The sequence below is a fragment of the Canis aureus genome, chromosome 15 (genome assembly GCF_053574225.1).
Source record: "Canis aureus isolate CA01 chromosome 15, VMU_Caureus_v.1.0, whole genome shotgun sequence".
NCBI classification, from domain to species: Eukaryota; Metazoa; Chordata; class Mammalia; order Carnivora; family Canidae; genus Canis; species Canis aureus.
This window is the reverse complement of record NC_135625.1, coordinates 31,102,711-31,130,424: the sequence shown is the minus strand read 5'-3', so window position 1 is coordinate 31,130,424 and position 27,714 is coordinate 31,102,711. Positions and strand designations below refer to the sequence as shown.

Genomic DNA, 27,714 nt, shown 5'->3' with positions numbered 1-27,714 from the left:
GGGTGGTTTTTGACGGTCATTTGTACAACATCTATCAGAATTTAAAAGGTCATTATCCTCAGACTCAAGAATTCTACTTCTGACCCTGTAAATATTTTCCAGCAAGTATGCAAAAATAGCTACATAGACATTTGTTGTAACAGTGTTTGTAGTAGGAAAAAAAAAATAAAAAGCAAACCATACATCCATCAGTAGGCTTACAGTGGAATGCTATGTGATGATTAAAAATGTTGCAGTTCTCTGGGGCTCAGTCAGTGGAGCATGCAACTCTTAATCCCAGGGTTGTAGGTTCAAGCCCCTTGTTGGTTGAAGAGATTACTTAAAAATTAAAAAAAAAAAAAATTTAAATAAAGTTGCAATTCTCAATGTCCTGATTGTGAAAGAGTCAAGATATTACATGAAAAAACAAATCACCATAGTCTGATATCAAAAGTGTTTTATAAAAAAAAAAAGTTTATCAATCAGGAAGGTATTAGCTACAAATAATAAAAAGCCTGAGTGGGTATATTTATCTTATGCAACGAGAAATCTGCATATGTTGGCAGTGCAGGGTTGGTACAGGGTCCCAAGTATGCCATCTGTGCCTTAGATATAAGGAGAAAAGTAGGAGGAAGGGAAGGCATCTATATCACAAAAGCCAAAATGTTTCCAGAAATCAGCAGACTTCTTACATTTTCTTGGTTAGTGCTGTCCCATGGCTCTCTAGACCTTTAAGGGAATCTACAAAGGCAAGAATTTTATTTAGGCACATATTTCTTTCCCATGTGTAATCCAGGGTTCTGTGATGATGGAAGAAGGGAGAAGGAATATTTAGGTAGGCAGCTAGAAGTGTAGTGCTCTCTCTTTCTCTCTCGCTTGCTCTTTCTCTCTCACACACATACACACACAGTCTGTATTTGCATACAGTATTTCTGGAAGGCACTTGAGAAACAGATCACAGTATAATCTTCCTCGACTTACAGTGGGGTTATGTCCTGATAAACCCATCATCTGTCCTGATAAACCATACAATAAGTTGGAAATGCATTCAGTACACCTAACCCCCCAAACATCATAGTTTAGCCTAGCCGACCTTAAATACTCTCAGAACTCTTTCATTAGCCTGCATTTGGGCAAAATCATCTAACACAGTGCCTGTTTTATGTTAAAGTGTTAGATACCTCCTGTAATTAGTTGACTACTGAAAGTGGAAAAGCAGAGTGCATATATGGGTACAGAAGGTTGTTCGAGTATATGGGTGGTTTACCCTCAAGATGGTGTGGCTGATTGGGAGCTACAGCTCACTGCCAATGCCTGGTATCACGGAGACGATCATACTGCAGGTCGCCAGCCTGGGGAAAGATCCAAATTTGAAATTCAAAGTGTGGTTTCCACCAGATGCATATATATATATATAATCACTTTCACATCCTTGTAAGTCCTGGACCATCTGCAGTTACCTCTGTGGAATCAACTTGTAGTCAGGAGGAAGAGGGACATTTATTTTTCACTTTATATCATCATTTCCCACTGAGATTTTTTTTGGGGGGGTGGGGGGGAGTTCCTTGTGTTTATTCTATACTTGACATTAGTATGAAATGCTTCCCATCAGTAAGGGGCATAAGCCCTTCCTCATGAGCATGGTCTCTGAGAGGGAGGCACGGCAGAGAGGGCCTGGGTGGGCATCCTTTTGAGAGACCAGGCAGGGGCCTTGGATCCACAGGCCCCACAGGGTGAGCAGAAGGCCGCCCAGGCTGGCGGGGATCCTCTCCATGTGGTTGTGACACTCCAAGGGGTCCTTCATTACTGTGTCCTCACATGCCCAGCGGATGTTGTCCTCGCCTGCCACCAGCATGGGCTGCACCGGCTGGGGCTCCCACGGGCTCTTCAGGCAGCTGGGCTGGGGGGTGGCTGGCACAAACGTCACACACTCTGCACGCTTCCGCTGTCCCTGGCTTCCTTCCGGGTTGAGGATGCTCAAGTTGCTGGTGGTGCTCCCAGCAGGTGCCTGGCCAGGGTCAAGGCCTGGGATCTTTTTTTTCTTTTCTTTTCTTTTTTTTGACAATGAATATGTGTTAACTGTAAAGGAAGGAAGTTGATAGGAAGTTGACATCAGTGCATTATCAGAACCCCTTGAGTACAGCTGTCCAGCCAGTTGGTATCTTGGACTCTTTCTAGGTCTGAGCCTTCTCAAGTTATCCAAGTTATAATTTATACAGTCTCCAAGAACTGAAGATTAAGAGTCTACCTCTGGGGTCACAAAAGAAACCTAGCATTTTGAAGATGTTCTTATTTAGTCTTTTTTATGGGCTGAATGGGACCCCCACACACACCCCAAATTCATATGTTGAAGTCCTAGCTTCCACACCCTAGAGTGTGACTCTATGTGGAGGTAGGGTCTTTTTTTTTTTTTAAGATTTTATTGTATTTATTTAGCCACCCAGGCGTCCTGGTGATAGGCTCTTTAAGAAGGAGATTAAAATTAAATGAGGTCATGAGGGAGGGCCCTAACCCCATATGACTGGTCTCCTCATAAGAAGATGAGACTAGGGGCACCTGGGTGGCTTAGTAAGTTAAGTGCCTGCCTTCGGTTCAGGTCAGGATCTCAGGGTCTTGGGATCGAGCTCCAGGTCCGGCTTCCTGTTCAGCGAGGAATCTGCTGCTCCCTTTCCCTCTGCTTCCCCCCAACCTTCTCATGCACACACGCTTTCTCTCTCTTAAATAAATAAATAAAATCATTAAAAAGATGAGATTAGGACCCAGACACACACAGAGGGAAGACCACATGAGGACACAGGGAGAGGACAAGACGGCCATCTGCAAACCGAGGAGAGAAGCTTCAGAAGAAACCAACCCCACTGATGCTTCCATCTCAGACTTCTAGCCTCCAGCATCGTAAGAAAACAAGTTTCTGTTCTTTCAGCTGCCTGGTCTGTGATACTTTGTTATGGCAGCCCTAGCAAACTAATCCATTCTTCCTGCCCTTTACACTTTGGTGAAGAGAGTTCTGTGTTGTGCGGACTCTCCAGGATAGTTGAAGTTGCTCTAGGCTTGGCTACTCCTTGTCGTCTTCTCCCCGGTAAAAGCTGGTCCCCAAAGAGTCTAGCCCGGGAACCTAGAAATACTGAATGTGGGCTGGAACAGATCCTGACAGGCCTTTCTAAAGGACCTTGCTGTGAACACCTCATTCCCGGATTCCTTGGTGTCCTGCCTCAACTTGCTTGCCTGCTCTCTGATCCGTTTTTCTTTCCTTGAACTTCAGGACAAGTGGATGCTCTCTCACTCTAGCCTCTGAAGGCTAACTCCTTCTTGATCACAAACAGTTGTACCTCTTAGAGATGATCTGCACCTGTGCAATTCGGTGAGCTTTGGGAGTAGGATCCTGTATTATGAGTTGCCTTATAGTACATAGAGGCAAGCATTAAATTCCACTTCTGATGGAGCAGGAAAGGGTGTGTATGTGTATGTGTGTATGAGAGAGAGAGCAGGGGGAAAGAGAAAAGAGAGAGAACCTTTGCCCTTGAAGCCTCAGCTTTTAGGGTCTGCACACCTTCAGCTTGGCCTTCCCTGAGCCAGGCCAGAGGACTCTGAAATGGCCTGCAGCGTCCAATTTAAGGGGGACTTGAATTCTTTTGGGGCCAAATAGGGGGGCCCGTTTTCTCTGGTCCAGTGGATCATGACTGCAGGGACACCCATGCTCTGGGTTAGGAGGGGGCCAGGCCTGCATTTCTAGCAGATGGTAGTTGTCTGAGGGTGAGCAGAGATTGGCCTCATGTCATTCTGGTCCCTGCTAAGCCCCTGGAGAGGGAGGCCTCATTTGTGAGGTTTGCCTGTCTGCTTACCAGTGTCTTCTCAGGAAGTATATAGCATGGGCGGTACAGCAGGTCTACCTTGGTGGACAGGCTGGTGTTAGAGCACAGAGCTGCACAGGTGGAAAAATCTCGGTCTGGCTAAATGCATGTAATTGTGAGCTCCTGGAAGGCACTGCTTTTTGCTAAGTGGGGAATGAAAAGTACTTTTATTTCTATAGAAAATTAAACCTTGCTCTTTTTGTACAGTTTATCATTGTTTTTTTCACTCCAGGGAAATATGCTGTCATAGGGAAGAGGAACAGACCTTTTATGTGAGCTCTCAGACTCCTGCATATACTGGGTGGCTGAGTTCTTTGAAGCCTAGGGAGATAGACGAATCTCTGCATAGAGGGCTTTCCTGGCCTTTTCTTTTCTCAGGCCCCTGGCTGTTCTCTGTGCTGAGTGCAAGAGACAGCTCTCGAACACGTCCTTCTGGGTACCAGAGGGATGCACTCTCTTATATGGAAGCCGGAGAGGGGTAAAGTAGGGAAGTAATGAGAGGGTGGCTGAGGAGAGCCCAGGTCACATTTGTTTGGCCTGTTTAAGAGATTGCTCTACTTGATGCTAAATTTTTGAGGCATCTTCACTTGAGAAACCTAGAAAATTCAGTAGAAAATACATTTTCACAGTATTTTAAGCTGGAACAGACTATTTTAAGCTGAACAGACCCCGGAGATAAACCAGTTCAGCTTCTTCCTTTTGCAGCTGAAGGACTGGAGCCCGGAAAAGTCAAGGGTTGTCAGGACCTTGCAGGGTAGTTAGTGCATCCCTGGCAGTAGAAGCCAGGTCTCAATGCCTAGTCCTTGATCTCTCCTTTCCAGCAGCATTGCTCACTGGGCTCTTGCAAAGCATTTTTCTAGATACAGAGAAATACTTTGTTACTTGTAAAGTTTAGGCTTCAAAAGTTGTTTTCATAATGACTTATTAGGGCTTTGTAATTAATTGCAAATAATAACTTGCAGTTAATGAAAGAAATGGTTGTGCTCAATAAAGGCCATTTATTAATTATTATGTTCTAGTCAGCACTTGTGAGTTAATTTAAGAGAAGAAAAGCAGGATTATGTCAAGAGTAGAGCAATCCCAGAATCCAAGGAAAGGAAACAACGTCCAGGCTTTCCTTGTGATTGGGAAGTTGGGACTGGTCTGTGTCATTCTGTCCCTCTGTCCCAGTCACTCTGAGTCCTCTGTCCCACATCCCCTGTCTGATGAGCCCTCCTGTCATTCCGTTTGTCAGTCACCTGACTCCCATGTCCATTCCCCTGACTTGGTCTCCTGTCACCACCAAGGTCCCCTGTCTCCCAGCTTGGCCTCCCTCCCATCTTCTGTCCCTCAGCCTCTCCCTAAGGACTTGCCCCATTTTTTTTCTTCCTTCAGACCAGCAGCTTGTATGGGATGCAGATGACCGCCTCTCTCTGTTTCAGGCACTAATTCTGTCTCTCACCCCAATTTCCAGTTCCCCACGGAGCCATCTGATCCGCCTACTTCAGCTTTTCTCACCAGGCTACCAGTTGCCGCCACGCTTCAGAATTGGCTGCCTGTGGCCAGGTGGCCAGCCCTGGGTGGAGGCCAGCGACCCAGGGGGTAGGGGGAGGCAGCTAGCCTCCAGCTAAACATCATGTGTATGATCTCATTCAGTCCTCACTATAGGCCTACATGGCATGTGGTGTCATCCCCCCAGGGGGATGTGGAAACCTGGGCTGATTGCCCTTAAAGCCATTTGCTCAGGGACCCACTGCTGGGAGGTGGTGCAGGTAGGAACCAGCCTCTGAGGCCAGCACTGCACCCTCCTCCTCCTCCTCAGGCTCAGGCTAGGCCCTCCTGAAGCTAATCAGATGCTTTGATGCTAGGTAGACCCACCTGTCTTTTGCATGAGTTTAGAAGTTACTGTTAAGTCCCCTGGGTTGTCAGTAGACTTGATATCTGTAGAGTCTTATGAAAACCTTGCTTGAGGGGCACCTGGGTGGCTCAGTAGTTGAGCGTCTGCCTTTGGCTCAGGTCATGATCCTAGGGTCCTGGGATCGAGTCCCACATCAGGCTGTGGGGAGTCTACTCCTCCCTCTCTCTATGTCTCTGCCTCTATCTGTGTCTCTCATGAATAAATAAAATTTGGAAGGAAGGAAGGGAGGGAGGGAGGGGGAGAGAGAGAGAGAGAGAGAGAGAAAGAAAGAAGAAAAAACCTTGCTTGAGACCCTGCATGGTACCTACTAACATCTTCAAACTTGAGGTCTGAGGAGGATTTCTCTGATCTAGGTCAAGTCCTCATAGAAATGCCGTGGTGAGGTTTCAACATCACGTGCTGGTTGTCAGGATTTTTAAAAGTGCCCGCCTTCTTTTAAAGAAAATGCAAAGCTCTGTCATAAATCAAATTTTGATTAATCAGTGGAGATCACTTTATACTTTCGTAGCCCCTGGGATTAGTAATGATCTTATACGGATCGAAGCGTATTTGGGAAGGAGGTGATCACCACCCACCTTGCTGAACAAAGATTATAAGTACTTCCTGGCATTCCATGAAATTTGCTGTGATGAAATCTAAGAACCGAGAAATGGAAGGTGGAAATAGGCTTAGTAGTAAGTGGCCTTCCGTTTCCACTCCCTTCTGCCTCGCACAGAAGCTGCTAATCCCCCAGCCTTTCGTTCTGGCTCCATCCGGCAGCTGCTCCCTGTCACCCCAAGGCCAGGCAGAGACCCGCTCAGGCCCCAACAGGGGGGCCAGCTGTGTAACCCAGACCCAGATACCGGCCCCTTTGGACTCACATGCTCTCATTTCTGTGGGCTTGTAAAGGAAGAGGGGTAGTGAAGGATGCTGAAACTAGAAGCCTCTGCTTGCTGGAGAGCTTTTCTCTATCACTTGTGCTATTTTTTCTTAAATGTGTGATTTGGGTTTGTGAAAAGCTTCCAGTGGCTTCTCCTTTTAGATGGTTTAATCCCATGATGCAAATGGCACTTCAGCTGAGTCTGGAATAACACTTCGCACTGGGCCAGAGTCCCTGCTTCAGTGCCTGGCCAGCGGGGTGCAGTTTGCCCCAGTTTGTCCCAGGGTATCCCTGTCTCTGAGATGCCACCAGGGCAGGATCCAGCCCCAGAGGGTGTGGGGAGGGCTCCCTGGGAAGGACTACCAGGTGGGAATGTGGGCAAGCAGATTCACCCTCCAAGGGTAGGGGAGGACCAGGGATGAGAAAGATATTGATATTAGATGAATGAAGAAGTCAGGAACAGATAGTTGTCACTCTGAGGCTACCATAGTCAGATGAAAGAAAAGAACATTGCACTGTACTTATTGTATACGTGATAGAAAAGAAATTAACCAGAAAAATCTCTGGTGTGTAGATAAGTATTCAGTATGTCTGAGCTGAGCAAGGAGAGAGGTAAGCAAGGAGACCTGGATACCTGGGAAGAGGTCAAGGAAGGAAAGTGATTCTAACCTTTCTTTTACACGTTATGTTAATTACTTGTTAATACCAGCACACGTTAACCTTTTTATAATTAAAATAATAAATATAAAGAAATCTTAAAAAAAAAACAAGAAAGCTATTCAAAAGGGAAAAAAATTACACTGGGGTAGAGAAAGGTTTGTCTTTATTTTTTTATTTTAAATGTTCTTTTTTGTTTTTTTCTAAGTAATCTCTATGCCTGACATGGGGCCCACACTTAGAACTCTGAGATCCAGAATCGCATGCTCTACTGACTGAGCCAGCCAGGTGCCACTTAAATTTGATGTTTAATAGGTAGTCTGTGTACTTGGTGGTACCTTTTAAAAAGCAAAAGGCTCTACCAGAAAAAGAAAGTCTTCTCTTTTGTCCATAGACGTCCATTTGCCCCACTGGAGAGAGCCAGGATTGCTGGGTATCCTTGCAGAGATGCTCTGTATTTTTATAAATATATATTTGCATGTATAAATAGGTGAAGAGAGAGGTTTCCCTCTCCCACCCCCCAAAATGGTAGCAGAATAGAAACACTACTTTGGCTCTTTTTTTTTTTTTTTTTAAGTTAAATATATACTCGGGATGTACTGATACATATAGGCTCTCTGGTTCTCTTCTTTTTTTTATTGGTTGTGTGATAATCCATTGTATAAGCTGTTTTTAACCAGGCTTCTCTCAATGAGCATTTGAGTCATTTTTAGTCTTTTACTTTAGAAATCATATTTAAAAAATTCTTTTTTTATTAAACATTTTTTTATTTTTTATTTATGATAGTCACACACAGAGAGAGAGAGGCAGAGACACAGGCAGAGGGAGAAGCAGGCTCCATGCACCGGGAGCCCGACGTGGGATTCGATCCCGGGTCTCCAGGATCGCGCCCTGGGCCAAAGGCAGGCGCCAAACTGCTGCGCCACCCAGGGATCCCTAGAAATCATATTGAGAAAACACTTAGGACTATATCCTTTGACATTTGTGGGTATATTTGTAAATACTTTTTTTTTTAAGGTTTTTATTTATTTGAGAGAGAAAGAGAGAGCACACACAAGGAGGGAGGGGCAGAGGGAGAAGCAGGATACTGGGCAAGCAGGGAGCCCAATGTGGGGCTCAATCCCAGGACCCTAAGATCATAACCTGAGCTGAAGACAGATGCTTAATGGACTGAGCCACCCAGACACCCCTGTAGTACCTTGAAGTAGAATGCTAAATTTCTCTCCAGAGAAGAGGTACACATTTACTCTTCCTCTAGAAATGTACAAAAGTGCTAGATGTTCTCTAGAGGAAATGTGCTGCCTTGGAGGAGGGATATAATATAATGGTAGCAACAGGGATTTGGGGGAAAGTGATAGGAGAGTCAGGCCTTTTTCACTTGCTCCTCTGTTAGGCCTCTTTCCAGAAGTTATTTCTGCATAAACCTTGGTTTCATATTAACAAGGATATGAGGAAGAAGTGAACAGTTAGTGCTACTATATGCCAGGCATAGGATTAGGTCAGTTGAATTCTTGTAGTGCTCCTATGAGGTCATGTTTGGCACTTATTATCTACACTTCACAGATGAGAACAGTGAGGCTCAGAGAGGCTAGATAACTTTGCCAAGGTCACACAGTGGATAAGTGGTAGAGCCATTTTTCAGACTTCGCCAGGGCATTCATGCTCATTTTGAGCCTTCTCCCCTGTCTCCTGGAAAATCAGAAATCTCTGTAGTTCTGCTGTAGCAGAAAATCAGGGGATACACTGGAGCAATGAACAAGGTATAGAAGACCGATGTCACCTATGGTTGACCTATGGCTGCGTGATATTGCTTGTGCCTCAGAAATCCCTTTTAATAGGTTTGTGGGGTAGAAGGACAAAGTTTGTTGTTGGATTATGTGGATTGTCCTTAACCTACAAAGGGCTATGCTCCAAAAATTCTTTTCCGTCTACTGACTCTAAGGGGGAAGACACAGCCCTGAAGTGACAATGCTCTAAATGCAGGTTTGGCTTCCAGGCTGAACCACAAAGCCCATATAACCTACGAAGTTATGAAAGACTATCCGTAGCCATATGTCTTGGCACTCAGTCCATAGTGGAGTGTGCAGGCGAGGATGTATGGATAGATAAGGGCTAGAGCCCGCAGTGAGGATGAAGATACGGAAGGCAAGAGCTCCCACATCTGAGGGCTGGGCTGGGCTTCAGGGCCATGGCTGGCTGCAGTGAGGCTGGAGGCTGGAACCAAGGATTCGGGGTGATAGAGGCTTTTTGGAATCGTTAAAAGCTTTATTAGATTAGTAACCTCTGATGCAAATTTGGTTTCAATTAAAGAATTTGGATATAATTTTGGTATACTTTCTCAGCTCAAGAAATAAAGGAGACTTTTTTTCCCTTCCGTGAAAAGCAGGACAGATTTTCTCATGGATGATGAGATGATTATGGTTGCTTTTTCTAGTGTAATTTCCAGTCTAAGTGGAGAGACAGTACTGTTCTTTTGAGCTGCTTTTATGAGTCAGCCAGTGGATTACTCTGTGCTTCAAGATTGAAAGGAGCCAGTGTCCTGACCCTTAGCCTTGCCTTCTCCTAGAAGTTTGGTGAAATAGTGTTTGATGAACTAAAGCATCTGTCTCACTTCTGTGTGATAATGTTCTTAATCTTGTAATAGGTAGAGAGAAATTTCCTGAAGTGGAAGGGGAAGAAGAGCAGAAAGAAACCCAGCTTCCGTGTCTCTAAGTGATTAGAGATATGTGGGCATTTGACCCCTGGACTTATCCCATATGTCAGCTCTAGCATGTTTGTCTTGTAGAAGCTATCATTGGTTGCTCCCATATTACTGCTCCTCCTCAGAAGTTTACAACCATCAATTATCTTGAACTATTTTGACCTACTAATTTAATAGCCATTGGTAGGTAGCATCACCTACCAATTATTATTAGAGATTAGTTAGTATGTAGTATTTTCTTTTAAGATTTTATTTATTTGAGAGTGAGAAAGTGAGAGAATACAAGCAGGGGGAGGGGCAGAAGGAGAGGGAGAAGCAGGGAACCCCATGGGCTCAATCCCAGGACCCTGAGATCATGACCTGAGCTGATGTGGTGTTTTTAACATTAGAACTTTGTTACAGGATTGAGTAGAGCTTCAGCTTGAATTCACCTAACAAAATGTACTTTTTTCTTTTACAAAAATCACAGTGAAGCACAAATGAAATAATTGTAAATAAAAGCCGAAAAAAGAATCTTGCCCCAAAGATACATGCATATATGGCACTTCTGCCTTCTATACTTTTGATCTATGACATCCTTGATTCTTTAGCAGGGAACTCATGGGATATTATAAATGAAATATGTCCTCCCTGGAATCAAGCACTTCATTTTCTTGGGGAAGGCAGTCATGCCTTGGTGTTTCTTGGTGATGCTTCAGGTTTTTGGTTAATTATAAGGTATGTTTTATTTTTGTTTGTTTTTAATTGAAATATAGTTAGGATATAATTTTCATAGAGTAAAACACACAGTTTGTAAGTGTATAATTTGGGAAGTTTTAACATGTATTATATATTACATAATAATTTTCGTATTGAGTTTTGAGAGCTCTTTATATATTCTAGATACAAGCCCTATTAGATATCTCCTTTGCAAATATTTTCTCCCCATCTGTAATGATATGGGGTGGGGAAATGACTGAGACAAGTCATTTGATTCAATGTTGTTAGAAGTGTTTAAGTTTTTTTTTTAATTTCTTTTTATTTATTTATGATAGTCACACAGAGAGAGAGAGACAGAGAGAGGCAGAGACATAGGCAGAGGGAGAAGCAGGCTCCATGTACCGGGAGCCTGACGTGGGATTCGATCCCAGGTCTCCAGGATCGCACCCTGGGCCAAAGGCAGGTGCCAAACCGCTGCGCCACCCAGGGATCCCAGTGTTTAAGTTTTTAACCTTGATGGCAGGATAACCATTTAGAAAGAAACTGTATCCTTCATAATATAGAAAGTACTTCAAATCCAGTAGCCACACTTCCACTTTCAGTAAAGATAGAGTAACAAAGATTGTCTTTACCCTTGCACTTGAAAATAAAAAACCCAGCAAAACATATAAAATGATGATTTTTTTCAAGACCCCTTGTATCAGGCAACAAAGGACAATGGTCCTGAGGGACTGAAGTGACTGCCCCAGCTTAGCACCCTCGGCTGGGGTACAGGGAGGGCACTGAGGCATCCTGGCAGGCTCCCTGAGTTAAGGAGACCAAGGTAAGTAGAGCTTTTAGCATTAGAGGGACAGAGGACTGGTAAAGAGAGAGAACTCCAGAGATCTGCAGAGTCCCCTGGAGAACCCAGCAGAGTGCTGGTCAGCGCCTGTGTGAGAGGAAGCTAGGTAACTGGAAAGGAAGTGGGGGGGGGGGGGTGCGCACTAAGATCTCCTTTCAGAGGGGATCCCTGGGTGGCTCAGTGGTTTAGCACCTGCCTTCAGCCCAGGACGTGATTCTGGAGTCCTGGGATCGAGTCCCATGTCAGGCTCCCTACATGGAGCCTGCTTCTCCCTCTCTCTCTCTCTCTCTCTCTGTCTCTCATGAATAAATAAATAAAATCTTAAAAAAAAAAAAAGATCTCCTTTCAGCTGTAGTCTCCCCTACCCCACACCCAGAGCACTAAATAATTTGTGGCACCTCGACTCTCCCCTCCCTGCCCCCCTCACCCTACTTCTCTCAAAAATAGCCCATTTTCAGCTACAGTTCAGAAGATGGTGTTTTTAGCTACATGTGCAGGTTTCCCTAAAGATGGTTTAGGGAAGATGGTTTCAGAGTCTCTGAACTATGTAATTCTTAACATTTAGAAAATATGTTAAGATGTTGGCATTAGAATCTCCCCAAATGGATTTCAACATTGTCATGGCTTTCTCTTAAGTTTGAAAAAGATGGCAGGATCAAGTAAGACCGAAATGTAGGGTGATGTCCCAGAGCACTTCTGGTTATTGCACCCTGCCGTGGTGTGTGGAGGAGGCAGTGCTGTTGTAAGGCTTGGAAACCGGCCCTGGCTGGGCATTTGTCTACCCTCTGGAAGTAAAGGCTGCCGCCTTTGACTCTAAGGGCTTGACCATGCACTGACCAGTGTCAGATTTGGAACCACAGACCTGAGGGAACCTGAGAGGCTGCCTTGGATATGCCCTCCATCTATGGATTCGGCCATTCGTTGATTCAGGTTTTCACCATGTGCTGAGGGCCTGCTGTGTGTACCAGGCACTGTTCTTCTGGATGCTTGGCATCCAACAGTGAGCAAGGGAAATCTCCACACCTGTGGAGCTTACATGACAAGAGACACATCATCAGCCAATCTATGTCGGGTAGACAGAAGTACTGTGAAGAAAAATGAATCAGGTAGTGGAATGGAGAGTGACTAGAAGGGGAGGATGCTATCTCATACCAGGGGGTCAGGGAAGATTTTTTTCTTTTTTGAGATGGGGACTTTAACAGAGACCTGAATGAAGTGAGTATGGGGGACAAGGAGAAGGTGGGGAGCAAAGTGGTCAGGACAGGGAGCAGGATGAAGGAACAGGGGCAGGAGGTAGACAGGAGCAGGTCACATGGGACCTTGTAGACCTTTGTGATGCTTAGGCTTTGTTCTCAGTGACAGAGGAGTGGGGGAGGGTTCTGAGCCAAGTGACATGACCTGGTCTGTCTGCATTCTAAAAGAACCCATCTGGCTTCAGTTGGGAAATGGACTGCGAGGCCAGAGATGGGCTAGAAGAGCACCACAGTAGTCCAGATGGATGGTGGTGTGGAGAAGGGAGCTGACGAAGTGTTCAGATAGGTTGGGTGGGATTGGAGCAGAGCAACAGGTTGTGTTGATGCTGTGGGTGTGAGGAAAGGGTAGGATAAGGGTGGTTCTACATCTTTTGCCCAAAGTAGCTGGAAGAGAGGAATGGACATTAATGGACATGGGGAAGCCTTGGAAAAGAGTAACTTAGAAGAGTTTGATTTTGGACATGTCAGTATCCAAGTGACAATGTTTAATACGTAGTTGGATCTTGGTCCAATATCCAGTGAAGAGCTCAAGACAAGGTAAATGCAAGCCTAGTTGAGTGGTGGGTTCTACATAGAATGAGCCACTCAGAGAATTGGCTCCTCCTCAGCACTACCCTTTCCCTAGGTGAAGCTAGGCCTATTTGGTAAGCCCTTTTTTCCTCCCTCCCTCCCTCCCTCCCTTCCTTCCTTTCTCATCCCATACTTTCTAATTGGTTTTAATACTTTCATGATTATGTTCTTTTCCTTCTCTATCTGTATTTAGCTTTCATTCTGGAAGCCAGCTATATCTGCTTCAAGATGAGGTGCCATTGAAATATAAAGAATTCTTTCTTGTTTGTAATTCCAACTTGTAAGAAGTTAGAGAGGCCACAGAGTTCTGTTTTTTTTTTTTAAGATTTATTTATTTATTCAGAGAGAGAGAGAGAGAGAGAGAGAGAGGCAGAGACTCAGGCAGAGGGAGAAGCAGGCTCCATGCAGGGAGCCTGATGTGGGACTCGATCCCGGATCTCCAGGATCACACCCTGGGCTGCAGGCGGCGCTAAACCACTGCGCCAACGGGGCTGCCCCAGATTTCTGGTTTTGCACCATTACTGGATGCTTGTTGTTTGTTTCTAATGGCCCCAAGTCCAGTCTGGATCTTCTGGGAGTGAAACTCGGCAGGGAGAGTAGGTAAAGGGAAGCTCACATTATGGAGTGAAGGAAGGGGGTGGGCCCTGCAGTAGATTCTCCTGTAGTGTTTGTTTATGTGTGTGGGAGTTATCAATCCTGTGCAAAATAAGCAAGCTGGACCATCTCAGGGATCTTTCCAGACTTAAGTGTGTAGGTGTCTCTGGTCCCCCAGGAAGGGGCTCCTTGGCTCCCCTGACCCAGCCCGACACTCATTCCTTTTGCCTACGAGAACAATGAATTTGTAGAGATCTTGTCATCTTCCCTGTTAGGAGACAAGCAAACATATGGCCTCTGATCATCCTTGTACTTCCAAATCGGGTCGATTTTGATAAGGCTTTTGGGTCAGTGTCTCAAATTTCAGTTCAAGTCATAAAAGTTCCTCCCATTTTCAGTTGAAAGGAGAGCTAGGGTTGGAGAGAGACCATTTTAGTTGGAATGCTTTCATGCTGTCTGTGTTAACTTCTCTGAGCCTGGAACCGTTTCCAGTAAGAAGTAGGTGACAGGCTATCCAAATAAAGAGTAACCTTTTGAAAGCACTTTAGTCCAGCAGCGTGGGCTTTTTATAATCCTCACTTGCATTTTGAGAGAGGGAAGGCCGAGTTGGGTTTGGGCTCTGCTTCCCCCGGCCACCTTCCCCCATACACTCTTTGATCTGTGAAGCATGTCTAATCCTTAGCCAAGTCTGTTGGAACTTTATCCAGAGCAGGAAAAAAGGAAATATTTTTCCTTTCTTGGGTGGATTTGTATTTATATAAACCCTTAGCAATGAAAATGGAGCCAAGTGGCAAGCATACGCGTCTGCAGAAAGGCAAGTTGAGTCAATGGTGGAAGAGGCAGGAGCCGTGGGCCCTCTTCGACAGGCCAGCTTTGATTTGGGTCAGACCCTGGCAGACCTTCTAAGGGTCAGTGAGGACAGGTTGGGGTAAGTCCTCGTGGACATTTTCTGGGGGACGTGTATATCTGTGAGGCCATTACCAAACTGCTTGGCTGAGCTAGCAGCCGACCGGTTCATTTCAGCTCCTAACCCCAGTGGGGTATGTGTACGTATGGAATGGATTCATTCACTTCATGTTTGTGGTCACTGCTAAGAGAATAGTGTCGTCGAGGGCCTTAGCTGTCCTCTGGAACTTCAACTCTGGAAGCTTTACCTTCTCACAGTGTGTCCATTCATTATTGACTTTCTTGCATGAATTTGTCAATATTTTTTGCACCAGCCCTTGGCACTTCCTGTGGGTAGTGAGTTTTTAAAATGTGCTTATCATGGTATGAATGCTTTCCTGTCAGAAAGCCACTTCATCAGGGGCGCCTGGGTGGCTCAGTGGTTGAGCATCTGCCTTTGGCTCAGGGCATGATCATGGGGTCCTGGGATCAACTCCCACATCAAACTCCCCACAGGGAGCCTGCTTCTCCCTCTGCCTTGTCTCTGCCTCTCTGTGTCTCTTGTGAATAAATAAATGAAATCTTAAAAAAAAAAAAATAGAAAGAAAGAAAACCACCTCATCTGACCCTCAAGTGGTACCTCATGGTTCTGCATTTCTAAGATGCAAGGTGGTTTATTTTTAGACATTCTAGAGAAATCTCATATATTATCTAAAGACAGGAGAACTTGTTTTTGTGTTATTGAAATTTGTATGTTATCTGGGCTTATCTGGGACTGAGGAAGACTCTGAGACCAGAAAGTATAAAGAACCTTGAGATAATCTTTTCTTTTGCTCATGTTTAGTCTTTTAGATCCAAAGACAAAGGCCTTCCTAGTAGGCTCCCGAACTTCCTGCAACTTCCCTGGAATCATTTCTCCTCCATGTAATAAATGCCACCACAGCCAGGTTCAGCTGCTGTCCTGGATGTTTATTCTGGCCCCTAGGGATATTTCTTTTGTGTCTGCTGCAACCTCACAGTTAAAAGTGGAATCTTCATGAAGTTTCTACATGGTATCTCATCCTGGTGCCATGATGAACACTTGAGGAGGAGACTGTAAATTCAGAGACTCCTGCTTTTTAGCAGGTGGGGAATCTAGGCAGAAGAGCAGCCTGGAGGAGGCAGCAATGGGGTTCTTCTTCCACTGTGAATAATGGAAGTGGGGGGCTGTAGGAGAGGCGATGTCAGTGAGCCAAGTGTGAGGAAGTGGTAGGAAAGAAGGGTAAGAAGATTGGATGTGTGGAAAAAAAACCAAAAAAGAAAAGCAGACTTGAGGACAGGGAAGTGTAAGCTTGTGATGTGAAGGAAGTGACAAAACTCAGGTGGGGGTTTGAAAAGAAATCATGTTAAGCAGTGTTTTTTCTCCCCCTGGTTGAACATTGGTCAGATGCTTTGGGAGGGGCGCTGTGATCTTAGGTCACAACTCTTTTGGTCCAAAAGAGACCAGAGTACTTCTCCATCAGGGAGGGGCTGAATGCAGCCCTGCTTGGCGTAGTGTGTCTGAGAAACCTAGTCACCTCCTTCTCTCCCTCACACAAACAAACAAGCAAAGCTTCGTGTAATTGGCAAGCAGACATTACTATAGGACCATCATCTCTTAGCATCTATTAGGGCAAAACAGGTGGGGCTCCGTCTGGAGGGAACACGCTCAGCTTTTCATGAGCTTGTTCCTTCCAGACAGAGCCCCTTCCATAAAAGGAAAAAATTACAGGGATCAGTCATTTCTGCCCAGGCTGGGGTTCCTACTTGACTTGGCTTCTATTATTCATTAGAAGAGTCTGAGGACTTCAGAGGTTAGAATCATTGTGTGAGTCAGAGAAGTAATCAAGAGTGTGATCTCTGTTTTTCCTTCTGCCTGTAACTGTCCCCACTGCCACCACCTTGGGGGATGTTGGGTAGAAGTTGAAGCAAGTGTTGAAATTTAGTTTGTTTAGTGCAGTCTGACAAGCAGGCCATGAAAACTCACTGAAGATAGGAACTGAGTTGAACCTTTAGTTCCAGGGCATGTCCAAGAACCCCGGTTGACCTGCTCCTGTTTGGCTTGTAGATTATAATCTCTTTCTGATAAAACTTTACATATTGTCCCCAAAGCATCGAGGCATTTGATTTTTTTTTTTTTTCTTAAGAAATCTCAGCTTTCAGAATCAAAACTGGTCTCAAGAGATCAACAAATGGCTGGAGGCAGAAAATAGACTCTGCCTTTTGAAGAATTACAGGGCTATATCGTGGAAATGAAAATACAATTTTACAAGAAATTCATGATTTCTGATGGTGTGGGTTTTTGCAGCTGCCTTTGGAATTCGTACCTTAGGATGTATCCAGTTACTAAGTGGTCCATCATTGACTCATTTCCAAGGGGAACTAATTGAGCCAAAAGCAAACTCTGTTCACAGGAAGAAGGCAGCATCCTTGCAGTTTTGGGGACTCTTCTTGGAGTTCCAGAACTCTCCAAAGCTGGACATTGTCTATAGGCGTCCCAGCTCTCTTACCAGCAGGAAGATCCCTGCTGAATCTCCGGGCACTCCAGCCGGTTTCCTGGCAAGTTCAGTAGCAGTTCTGGTGGGTACCTCCCAGGGGGTTTTGAGGGTGTCCCAGCGGGCTTCCCCATGAATTCAGCAGCACCCATGGAAGTAGCTTTCCAAGGACTCCAGCCGGTGCCCCCCCCCCAGCTCCTGAGTGAGTTTGGCAGCATCCCCACGCCCACCCCCAGTTTCCCAGGGAATTTTGTCAGCACCCAGAGGATAGGTCCCTGCTTATCCTCTGCTGGCTCCGGCAAGCTGACAGGTGACTCATCCCACCTGGGGCAACCCAGCAGGCTTCTCCACCCTCCAGGGGGCTGCATCATACCCTGTCTTGAAAAGGTGACAAAGGTGACTGCCAGAGATGGGCACAGTGCTGGGCTGCGAAACGGAAGACCCAGATCTGCTTATTTACAGGGCATCTTCAGCTGTTTCAGCTTTTTTTTTTTATTATTTTTTTTATTGGAGTTCAATTTGCCAACATATAGCATATCACCCAGTGCTCATCCCATCAAGTGCCCCCCTCAGTGCCCATCACCCAGTCACCCCATCCCCCTGCCCACCTCCCTTTCCACCACCCCTTGTTCGTTTCCCAGAGTGAGGAGTCTCTCATGTTCTCTCACCCTCTCTGATATTTCCCACGCATTTTCTCTCCTTTCAGGTTTTTACAAACACTTGGCTACACTCCTTCCTGCACGTTACTTTCTCTCCCCCCACCACCAAAAAAAGTTCAAAGGGCCGAGACCAAGGCTGCTTAACAAAATGGAATTTCTTTGAAAGTTAGGATTAGCAAAACATACAACCTGGTCAATTTATTTTATTTCTTCTGAGCGGTGGCCAATCAAGAGGCACACAGCCGTGGACCTGAGAGAGGCTCTGTGGTGTGTCCCAGGGAGGGGGGTGGGGGGTACAGGCATGGGGGACTTTCCTCTGAAATGGCAGCCAGGTCTACAAATGGTTGGTTATATTGGATCCAGCCAGTATTGGGAGGTCTCTTCTGCCTTTTCTCACACCCGTAAGCGTGCAGGGTGGCATGTTTTTAAATTGGACATTTTAATGTTGAATGTGTACTTCTCCTGTGTATATTACTTTCTGGGCTTTATTTGGTCTTAAGACAAGGTGTCTTGGTATCTCTCTCTGGCTCTCCTCTTCCATATAAAGTGACCCTGGAGTTCTCCAGTCTTTGCTGTTTCTGATAGCTTGATGGGCCTACAGAGTGGAGAACCTTCCTGCTCACAGGTTTCAGATGATGTTGCCTTTGCCCTGAGGGGAGGTGGGAAACCATGCACTCGTGTATCTCACAGCAGCTACTCGAGAATCACACTTAATTAAAATACAGCAGTGGACTTTGGGGGGCGAGGGGTGTGAATTTTAGGGTAGTAGAGCTGAAGACACTCTGCAGAAGTCTAGAGAATTCCTTACTTAATAGACCCTATATGATTATTTGTTTTAGTATCTAAGACCACTTTGGCTGTTTTGAGGGATGTTCATAACTTAGATCTTTATCACTCATCAGGAAGTGGGTTTTATTTGCACTGAAAAGAAATGGTTGTGGTGTTTAATATTGTGATTTGAGTCATTAGTATGATCAATTCGTAGTATTTTGAGTAATGTGCCTCATATTTGAGGATTCTGATGCTTAGTGGGAAAAGATGAAAAGGAGGTGCCTGGGTGGCTCAGTCCGTTAAGTGTCTGCCTTTGGCTCAGGTCATCCCTGGGATTGCCTCACATCGGGCTCCCTGCTCAGGGGGGAGCCCGCTTCTCCCTCCCCCTCTGCCTGCCGCTCCCCCTGCTTGTGCTCTCTCTCTCTCTGTGTCGAGTAAATAAAATCATTTTAAAATGAAAGAAAGAAGGAAAAAGATGAAAAAGAGTTCATCCCACTTAACTTCTGTTGATTTTGTTAAAAAATCATAATAAAACTTTGTGTTCTGTTTTTCCACGGAAGCGGGGGTGGGGGGCAGGGGGAAAAATTAATATGGTAGTTTTTAATGCCAGAAATCTTGAGCCCGAGTAATTAAGAACAGAATGGACACAAGGAGACCGTGTAGTGGCCTACTACAGCTTCAGTGAATGCAGTGCTCTGTTCATCAGGCCAAATTTCTGCTTCTTCAAGAGGAAGACTGATGGCCTGTGTCCTGCACACGAATAGAAAATCTCCAACAGAAGAGCAAGCATTAGCATTTAAAGCTGGCTTTTCCCTTCAGTTGTGAAACATGCTTTCGTCTTGTTTTAGCATGGACTCAAACATAAAAATAAATAAGTAACCTCGGGACCATTCAGTCTTGAATGACCCATTTCACTCTAAATTCATTTCTGTTCTTTGTCGGTTGATGTTTCTAATTAGAATGTAGTTTTAAGTTTACGTTGCCACACAGAAATGCCAGTCTCGTGATTTTTAATGACTACAGAGGATCTTGTCTTCTTAGTTTGTCATAGTTTTTAATCATTTCCGCATTGTCGGACATTTGAGAGGGTTACCAAGTCTTCACTGTTTTATAAATAGTGTTGCTACGAGCAATCATTGTATAGTTTTTGTTAGAGAGAAAGCCTACTCCCTTGAAGCAAGTTCCTGAAAATGGAGATATACCAGGCCACATGTATATGTGTCCTCTCTCTGCTGCTGACATATTTTCTGTAAATGTAGCTCCTTTTTTTTTCTTCTTTTTTTTACAACTGCCACCAACTTTGGAATTTATTTCTTGTTTGCTTTTGCTAGTGATGATAGATGTGTAATGAATCTAATTTTTTTTTTCATTTGACATTTTCAAATCTCTGGTGATGTGGTGTTTTGCAGGCAGGTAAGTTACGGTCTATTGCTTTACTATAAAGAATCTGGTTACCCATCATATATTTGCATATGAATTCTTTATCTATTTAGAAAAGCTTTTCAAAAAGAATCTTATCACTATAGTGATAGTATCAAGAACTTACTAGAGGCCAGACACAACATTTAGTACTTCTTGTGTTATCTAATTTAAATAATCACAATTATCCCGTGCCCAGGACAGTACAGTGTGGTGGTGAAGAGTGGAGTCATAGCGTTCAGGGTCCAGATTTTGGCACTGCTACTTCTTTGTGAATGTTGGTGAACACTTAACCCCTCTGAGGCTCACTCTCCTGAGGATAAAAATTGTACCTACTTTGTAGGGTTGTCATGAGGACTAAGTGACATTATACATTTATAGCATCAGCACATAATAAATACTCAATAAATGTAAGCTGCTGGATCATCATTTTTTCTTCTGGGGTTGATGTGTGCTGTTCACCCTGAAGTATATAACAGCATAATGATAAGGTACATTGTATTGAATATTACCAGGTCTTCTGAGATCGTGTTCTCCATTCTTTGAGGCCTTTTCTGGCCTTGCAAATCAGCATTAGTCTGTCCTTCTCATTGTTCCTCTAACATTTCATAAGTGCTCAGGATCACACAGGACTATAGTTCTTTTTATGCATGTTTTGCTCTCTCGGTTGCTGGGACCCTCCATATCAGAGGCCTTGCCTCAGATTCCTGTATCCCCTGCATCTCCTCACACACTGTAAGATCTCCCTATTTAGATACTCAGTGAGTGGCTGTATTTTGTTTGGTGGTTTTTTTTGAAGATTTTATTTATTCATTTGAGACAGAAAGAGAGTGTGTGCATGAGCAAGGGGGAGAGGCAGAGGAGAGGGAGAAGCAGACTCCTCAGTGAAATGGGAGCCTGATGTGGGATTCGATCTCAGGACCCAGAGATCATGACCTGAGCCCAAAGCACATGTTCAACTGTCTGAGCCACCCAGCGCCCCTTTGGTTTGAAAATCAAGTTTATGTTAAAGAAATTTGAGACAACTATCTTCCATACTAGTAGACAACACTAGTGATGAAACCATTTGTTGTAACGTGATACATTTTTTGAGAAGAAAAGGCTATTTTTCTTATTTTCTTAGTCTAACAACAGAAATCTTAGCCATTTCTTCAACCCTAAGAATACTGGCACCACGCAGTAGCTTGTTGGAGTGTGTGGACAGTGAGGCTTACTGTTCAGTTTTCTGCAGCATCAAGTGAATTTTCTATATGTGTGAGACTGCTCAGTGCCGAGAGCTTTCATGCTGCTTTGTGGTTGGCAGTGCCACTGGGAGTTGGACCCAAACAAAACCAGTTAGACCTGGTTCGGTGTGATACTAGGAAGCTGGGCTGGTTGGGGGTGGGGGGCACTAAAGCTGTTAGTTTAGTAAAGATTGGTAATGGATGCTTAATAGTCTACTACAAATTATTTCAATTCTGCCAAACTGGTCTGCTCACTAAAACTGGCCAGGGAGCCAGCTGTGCCAGGGATGGGTGCCTGAGTGAGGGCTTGACACCTGCAGTTCTGTCCTGGGCACCCAGGCAGCTGAAAGAGGCCTGTGTGAATTTCCAACCAGGAGAGCATACTCAGGGGAAACCAGACAAGCCTAGTGTATGTTCAGGCCTTGGCAGTGATCTTGGGACAGAAAGTACAAATTGAAACTGTCACATAAGGAACCAGGGGAGAGCAGTCCAGGACCAGGGCATTAATAGGCCTGGGGTGTTAAGTGCACCATCTTGTTCCAGTCCCAGTCTCATGATGTATGGAGGTGGGGTTGGTTTAAAGATGCTCAGTTATCTGTGGGACTTGAAGCAAATCCATTAAACTCAAGGAGTTTCTGACTGATAAAGTGGTGTTTGGACCAGACAACTTCCAACTTTTCATCCAGCTCTAACGTGCTGTTTCTTTGGTTCGTTTTATTGCTTGGATAGCATTTAGTGTTTACATTTTTAACTTGCATTTTTATATTTTGGAATCTTTTCCTAGCTGTGTCAGAGTATAGCTCTGATACCCACGTATCCATGATATAAGCTAATCATGCTAAATTAACTTTTGCAGTAATTGGGTGTTGACAGTTGTTTGGTTAAGAACTTCAAAGTATATTCAGTCCATATTGTCCAAAACCATATGAAAATTCTCAAAGCAGGAAATGAATGTCTTATCATAAAACTACAAATATGTCAATGCTTGGTTCCTTATTTAAAAACTGTTTTTAAATTGCTCCTCTAGGAGACATAAAGAAGCAGTTCCCACTCTAGGAGGTCTCAGACAGTGGTGGCAAAGAGTAAGCCCCCCAAAGATGACTTCCCAAGGTCACATCCCAGGTCTGCCACTTGGTAGCCCTTGACTCAGGGTACACCACATAACTTCTCTGACAATTATTATCCTATTTTTAAAATGAGGATAACCCTTAGAGAGACATTACACAGAAGAAATAAGATGTACATTTAAAGCTCTCAGTTCAAGTGCTGGCACATGGGCCTCCTTTATCACTGTGAGTTCTGCTGAAAGTGAGGCATTTAGAAATGGTATTTTGAGGCAAAGGATTTTTTTTTTATTATCCTTTGTCAGCTTCACTTTGGAGTCACTGGAATTTCAACGGTTATACAAGTGGTGGCTGCCAAAGAGTTGACGTTTTATTTTCAGTAGCATCTTTCCCTAGTTGGCATACGTTTTACGTCCTTGGTTTGGTTTATTTAATTTCTAGATTTAAGTAGGGGGATATGGGCAATAACGGGTACCATCCTCAGCTAGAAGCTAGCGATTGCCTTTTCTCTGAGCGAGAATAGGGAGCTGCCAGTTAGTAGCCGAGGTGAAGGGGACACTAAGGAATGGAAGTCATCCCTGCTCTTAGGGATTTAATGATCTACTTGGAGAGAGAGTGTATCCGGGACATGCAGAGCACACAGATTTCCTTTGGGTATTGTGGTAATCCATTAGGTTAATTGTCTGTTTTTACTAGACCCCATTACTCATAACATAGTATTAGGCTGGTGCTTTCAAATCCCCACACATACCTACGTAGGAAATCCTCCTCTTGCCAGTGTGAAGCTGGGCTGTTTACCTTGCTGACAGCTTTAGTCGGCTGCATTTCGAGATCATTTTTGCAGGGCTTTGTTGAAAGGCTGCTACATCTGCCCGAATCCCGTCTGCCCTGAATGCTAATTACGAACACCTCCTTGGCAGGCCTTGCTTCTCGGGCCTCTAGGGATCCTGGCTCAATTTGCCAGGACATCTAGATAAAGATCTCTGGAGTCAGTCTGTGAAAGGAAGGTGAGGAAAATGCTGGTAGAGGCTGTCTTTGTCTGGAACGATGGCCTTTTCGCCACAACCACGAGAACGTTCTCCACGGTGATGCAGATGAGAATTTAGGCAGTGGAGTGGGAGCAGCAGGGCCAGTTTTGTGATTCTGGGGTGTGTATTTGTTCTCTGACTCCATGTCTGGAGACCCTTTGCTTCCTCACTACCTGGCCCTCTCCCTGCTGACCCCCAGCCCTGAGCCCTGAGCGAGCGCTGTATTACTCTGTCACAGGGTCCCACTGGTAAGGTACGTCTCACGAATGCATTTTCTCTCTCTTCCTGCAGGGGAGTTGCTGAGTCAGCCCAGACCCGAAGGAGTGGCAGAGATCATTTGCCCTAAGAACGGCAGCGAGCGAGTGAATGTTGCCTTGGTTTACCCACCAACACCGACTGTGATCAGCCCCTGTTCTAAGTGAGTGTCACACACGGTAGCCCCTGCCTCTCACTCCCAATCCTGCCTCAGGAGTGGTGATAACAAAAAGCGAAGTTAAATTAAGTACCTTCCAGCAAACCTTGAACACTCCCCCAGGGCATACCTAGATATCTAGGGGACCACGGACACCATGATTTATGTAGCAAACTAGGAATTATTTTTTTCTTGTTTATGATTTTTTTTTTTTTTGCTTTGCTGGTAAAAGAGCATTTAACAGCCTTATTGAGCTATCGGTCATTCACATACAATACAGTTCATGCATTTAAAGTATGTAATTAATTGGGTTTTAGCATATTTGTAGGTATCTGCCTCCAAAAAGAGCATTTTTTTAATGGATAGTGAGAACAATGAGGGCCCATTAAGTAAGAAAAGCCTAAAGAAAATCTGTAGTGGATTATTTTTCTCCATAGGTCTCTGATTCTCAGGCCTTAATAATCAGTAGCTGTGCAGATCGCTTCCCCTAAATGGACTTAAACACAGAAAATGTACATGCCTGAACTAACTTTTGGATATAGTGTTAGCTTAGCATTATACATCTAACTCATCCTGGGTTGGGTTTTTTTTCTTTTTGTAGTATTAAGAACCAAATAGGCCACTGCTGAACTGAGATGAAATACCTTTTCACCACAAATCTTGAAAAGTAGAGGCCACAGTTTTCTTGGAGCAGATCCTGTTATCTGGGTGATAGGGGCGACATGACGCAGACAGCAAAGTATTCAGGGAGCAGACTTCCATTTTTTTTCCTACTTGACCACATAGAATTTTTTTCCATATATATATATATATATATATATATATATATATATGGAAAAATATATTTTTCTATATTTTTATATTTTATATATAAATATATATAATTTTTATTTTCTATATTTTTATATTTTATATACATATTATATAAATGCTTTTATATATATGTGTATATATATAAACATTTTATAGGGAGTTTCTGAAGTTTGCATTTGAAAATGGTGACTCGTCCTCCTCATCTTGAGACACTTGCCATGAGGCTGCATTGCAGAAAGTCTTGTGCAGGAGGAGCTCCTGCCTCTATCCTGAAGTGTCCATTTTCCTGACTTTGGTGTGTCATCTGCAGGGCGAGGGATTCAGTGGGTGCTCATTCCTTAGCCACTGCAGAAGTGTGCTGCTCCATTCCTCAAACCGGATGACTCATTAGAACATCCTTACTTCATCTTTGCTGGAACATATCTCTGAATGCCCAAGGGAGAGTCTTATGCACCGCTGCATATTCAGAATGCTGTTTTAGCAAACCTGCACATGGTCTAATTCATCACTAATATGACCGTAAGACATTGTGAAATCTCAAAGCACTTCTTAGGATTAGATAGTAACTTCATATTAACCAGAGCATCCTCTGTCCCAAACACAGCACAGGACAGAAATGTTACTGTTTTTTGGTGTCCATTGGTCTCTTTTTTCAGGTACACGTAGGGAAAGGATAAGGGGATTTACAGAAGTGGCAGGCAATGACGTGGAGAGAAACAATTTGCAATATGCTTTGCATTGGGGTAGATTTTCCTGAGCCAGCACAGATGTTAACCTCTTATTTTGCCATGCCATTTAAGAGGTGAGATAGAGGTAGAGGTTAAAATATCCATTTGCACAAGAAGCCACTGTGGCACCGAGCCAGCTTTATCAGTGTTTTCCCATGGGCTTCTCTCTGTACTGCCACAGAAAGACATTTATACCACCCTGGAAAAAAATGCTATCAGCCCCTCTGTCACACTTTATTATACCTCAATGAATAAGCAGCTTGAAGGTCTTGGGTAATCAAAGCCACGTAGCCTCAAACATCTAGATGCTGGAGAGAATACCTTTAGGGATTGAACTATTTTTGACCTAGCTGTGAATAGTTTTATTTTTAAAATGGATTGTGTTTTTTTTTTAAGTCTCATACAATGGACAGCAGGTCTGGAGTGTAGTCTTAATTCTAAATGAGAGAATATCCATGAAAACAAACATACGTGCAGGCCAGCCCTGCCTGGTAGAGGTCTGATTTATATGCTGATGACAGGGTATTGAAAGTAAGGAGATTTGGGGGACTGATGAGGAAAACTGTCACAGTGGGTGGTTATCATGTTGTCACAGCTTGGATCTGACTCTGACAGTTAGGCTAGCAGGTGCCAGCAGGCAGGAGGAATTGGGAGGCTGGGCTATTATTGCACTGGCTTCTCAACTCCAACCAAGTTATCTTCAGCAAGTCATGGTAAAGTGATCTTTTACTTCTCTATCACCCCATAAAAGGCAGGGTAGATGGTGGAGATGAGTCTTTCTTAATCAGAGATATATATATATCAGGATTTCCAGGGGGACCAGGCAGGCACTGGTCTGGAAATGGTAGTCCACCTGCTGATTGTAATGTATGTATGCTGGACTTCCTGAACTCTGGGGTCCCCTCCAGGACTCTAAAAGTGGACTCCCTCGCCATTGGGCTTTATCTTTGGCTATAGAGCCTCACTCCAGTCAGTAACCAGTTGTCAGCACCAAGGCAAAGCTAATCCATGCTACATGGATCAGTATTTTATTGCACAAATCAAGAAAGGATTGAGGATCACAGGAGCGCTCTTAATAATTATGTCAGGACAACAGACATCAGCCTGAAAACTCTTCCAGGCCTAACAGAATAATCACCCTCTATTCCTATGTCATTGATCTAGATCTCATGGTGTTTTTTGAAAAAGACAATCCAAATTCCTTAACTCCTCTCATTTACAGGTCAAATCAGAGACTTGTCATTTAACTTTAAGCCTGCCTCTGACCGTGTATAAAATAATGGTGCTGCCATATCCTTTATAAAGAAAAACCACCAACAACTGTTACTTGATTGGATCTTCCTTATAAATCTCAAGCTTTTCTATTTCTCATTTAAAATTTTTCTGTGTTTTATTTCCCTATGGGGAGACACAGAGAATAATAGTAGTGATTTTTTTTTAAATTTTTATTTATTTATGATAGTCACAGAGAGAGAGAGAGAGAGAGGCAGAGACATAGGCAGAGGGAGAAGCAGGCTCCATGCACCGGAGCCTGATGTGGGATTCGATCCCTGGTCTCCAGGATTGCGCCCTGGGCCAAAGGCAGGCGCCAAACCGCTGCGCCACCCAGGGATCCCTTTTTTTTTTTTTTTTTTTAAAGAAGATGATTTACTTTGATCATTTGTTTTGGTGATTGGCGATTAGGGTCACCACCAGCTTTCCATTGGGAAGTGGTTAGAGGTCACATGAATGAGATGCCTCACCTCTGTCTCACCCTCTAGGAGGATACTGAGGAGCTGAGTGGCTTTTTGTTCTCTTTGCTGACTACCAGATAGAAATGTGAGTCATTCCATACTTGGGTTCTCCTGGGCTGATTTTCAAGGACATTTGCTTTTGAGATGAGATGAAAATTCACCTAGTAGCACATCTGCTAGATAGCTCCAAAAAATTCTGACCTCCTTAAGGATACACATTCTGTTTGGTACATTTTAAAAATAATTCAGTGATTTCTTTATGACATATTTATTATGTGGTCCATAGCCATCACCACTATCTAATTCTAGAACATTTTCACCTCTCTTAAAGGAAACGTGTGCCCGTTTGCAGCTACTTAACATCTAATACAACACCTAGTTCCATGCAGTCAAGAAATTTTTTTGTGTCCCTTTCAGGAATGGCTTTGCCGCCTGGTTGCACTGGTATGAAGCAGATTTGTGAGTTTCAAAGAAATTCTTATAAAGTGTTCTTCTTGGCTATGAAGCAGATTTGTGAGTTTCAAAGAAACTCTTATAAAGTGCTCTTCTTGACCTAATTCCGTCT

The 27,714-nt window shown here is 44.1% G+C and overlaps 1 protein-coding gene across 4 annotated transcripts in view; it reads left to right on the top strand.

Moving 5' to 3' along the window:
• MFHAS1 (multifunctional ROCO family signaling regulator 1) overlaps positions 1-27,714 on the top strand; it is a 96,768-nt gene that overhangs the window by 59,519 nt on the left and 9,535 nt on the right. For all 4 annotated transcript variants that reach the window (XR_013352852.1, XR_013352851.1, XR_013352853.1 and 1 more), the window contains one exon: positions 23,755-23,881. Coding sequence is in view for 1 of the 4 variants with exons in the window: in XM_077848988.1 (XP_077705114.1) it covers positions 23,755-23,881 (127 nt within the window). In the remaining 3 variants the exon portion in view is untranslated. The remainder of the gene's footprint in view (positions 1-23,754; positions 23,882-27,714) is intronic.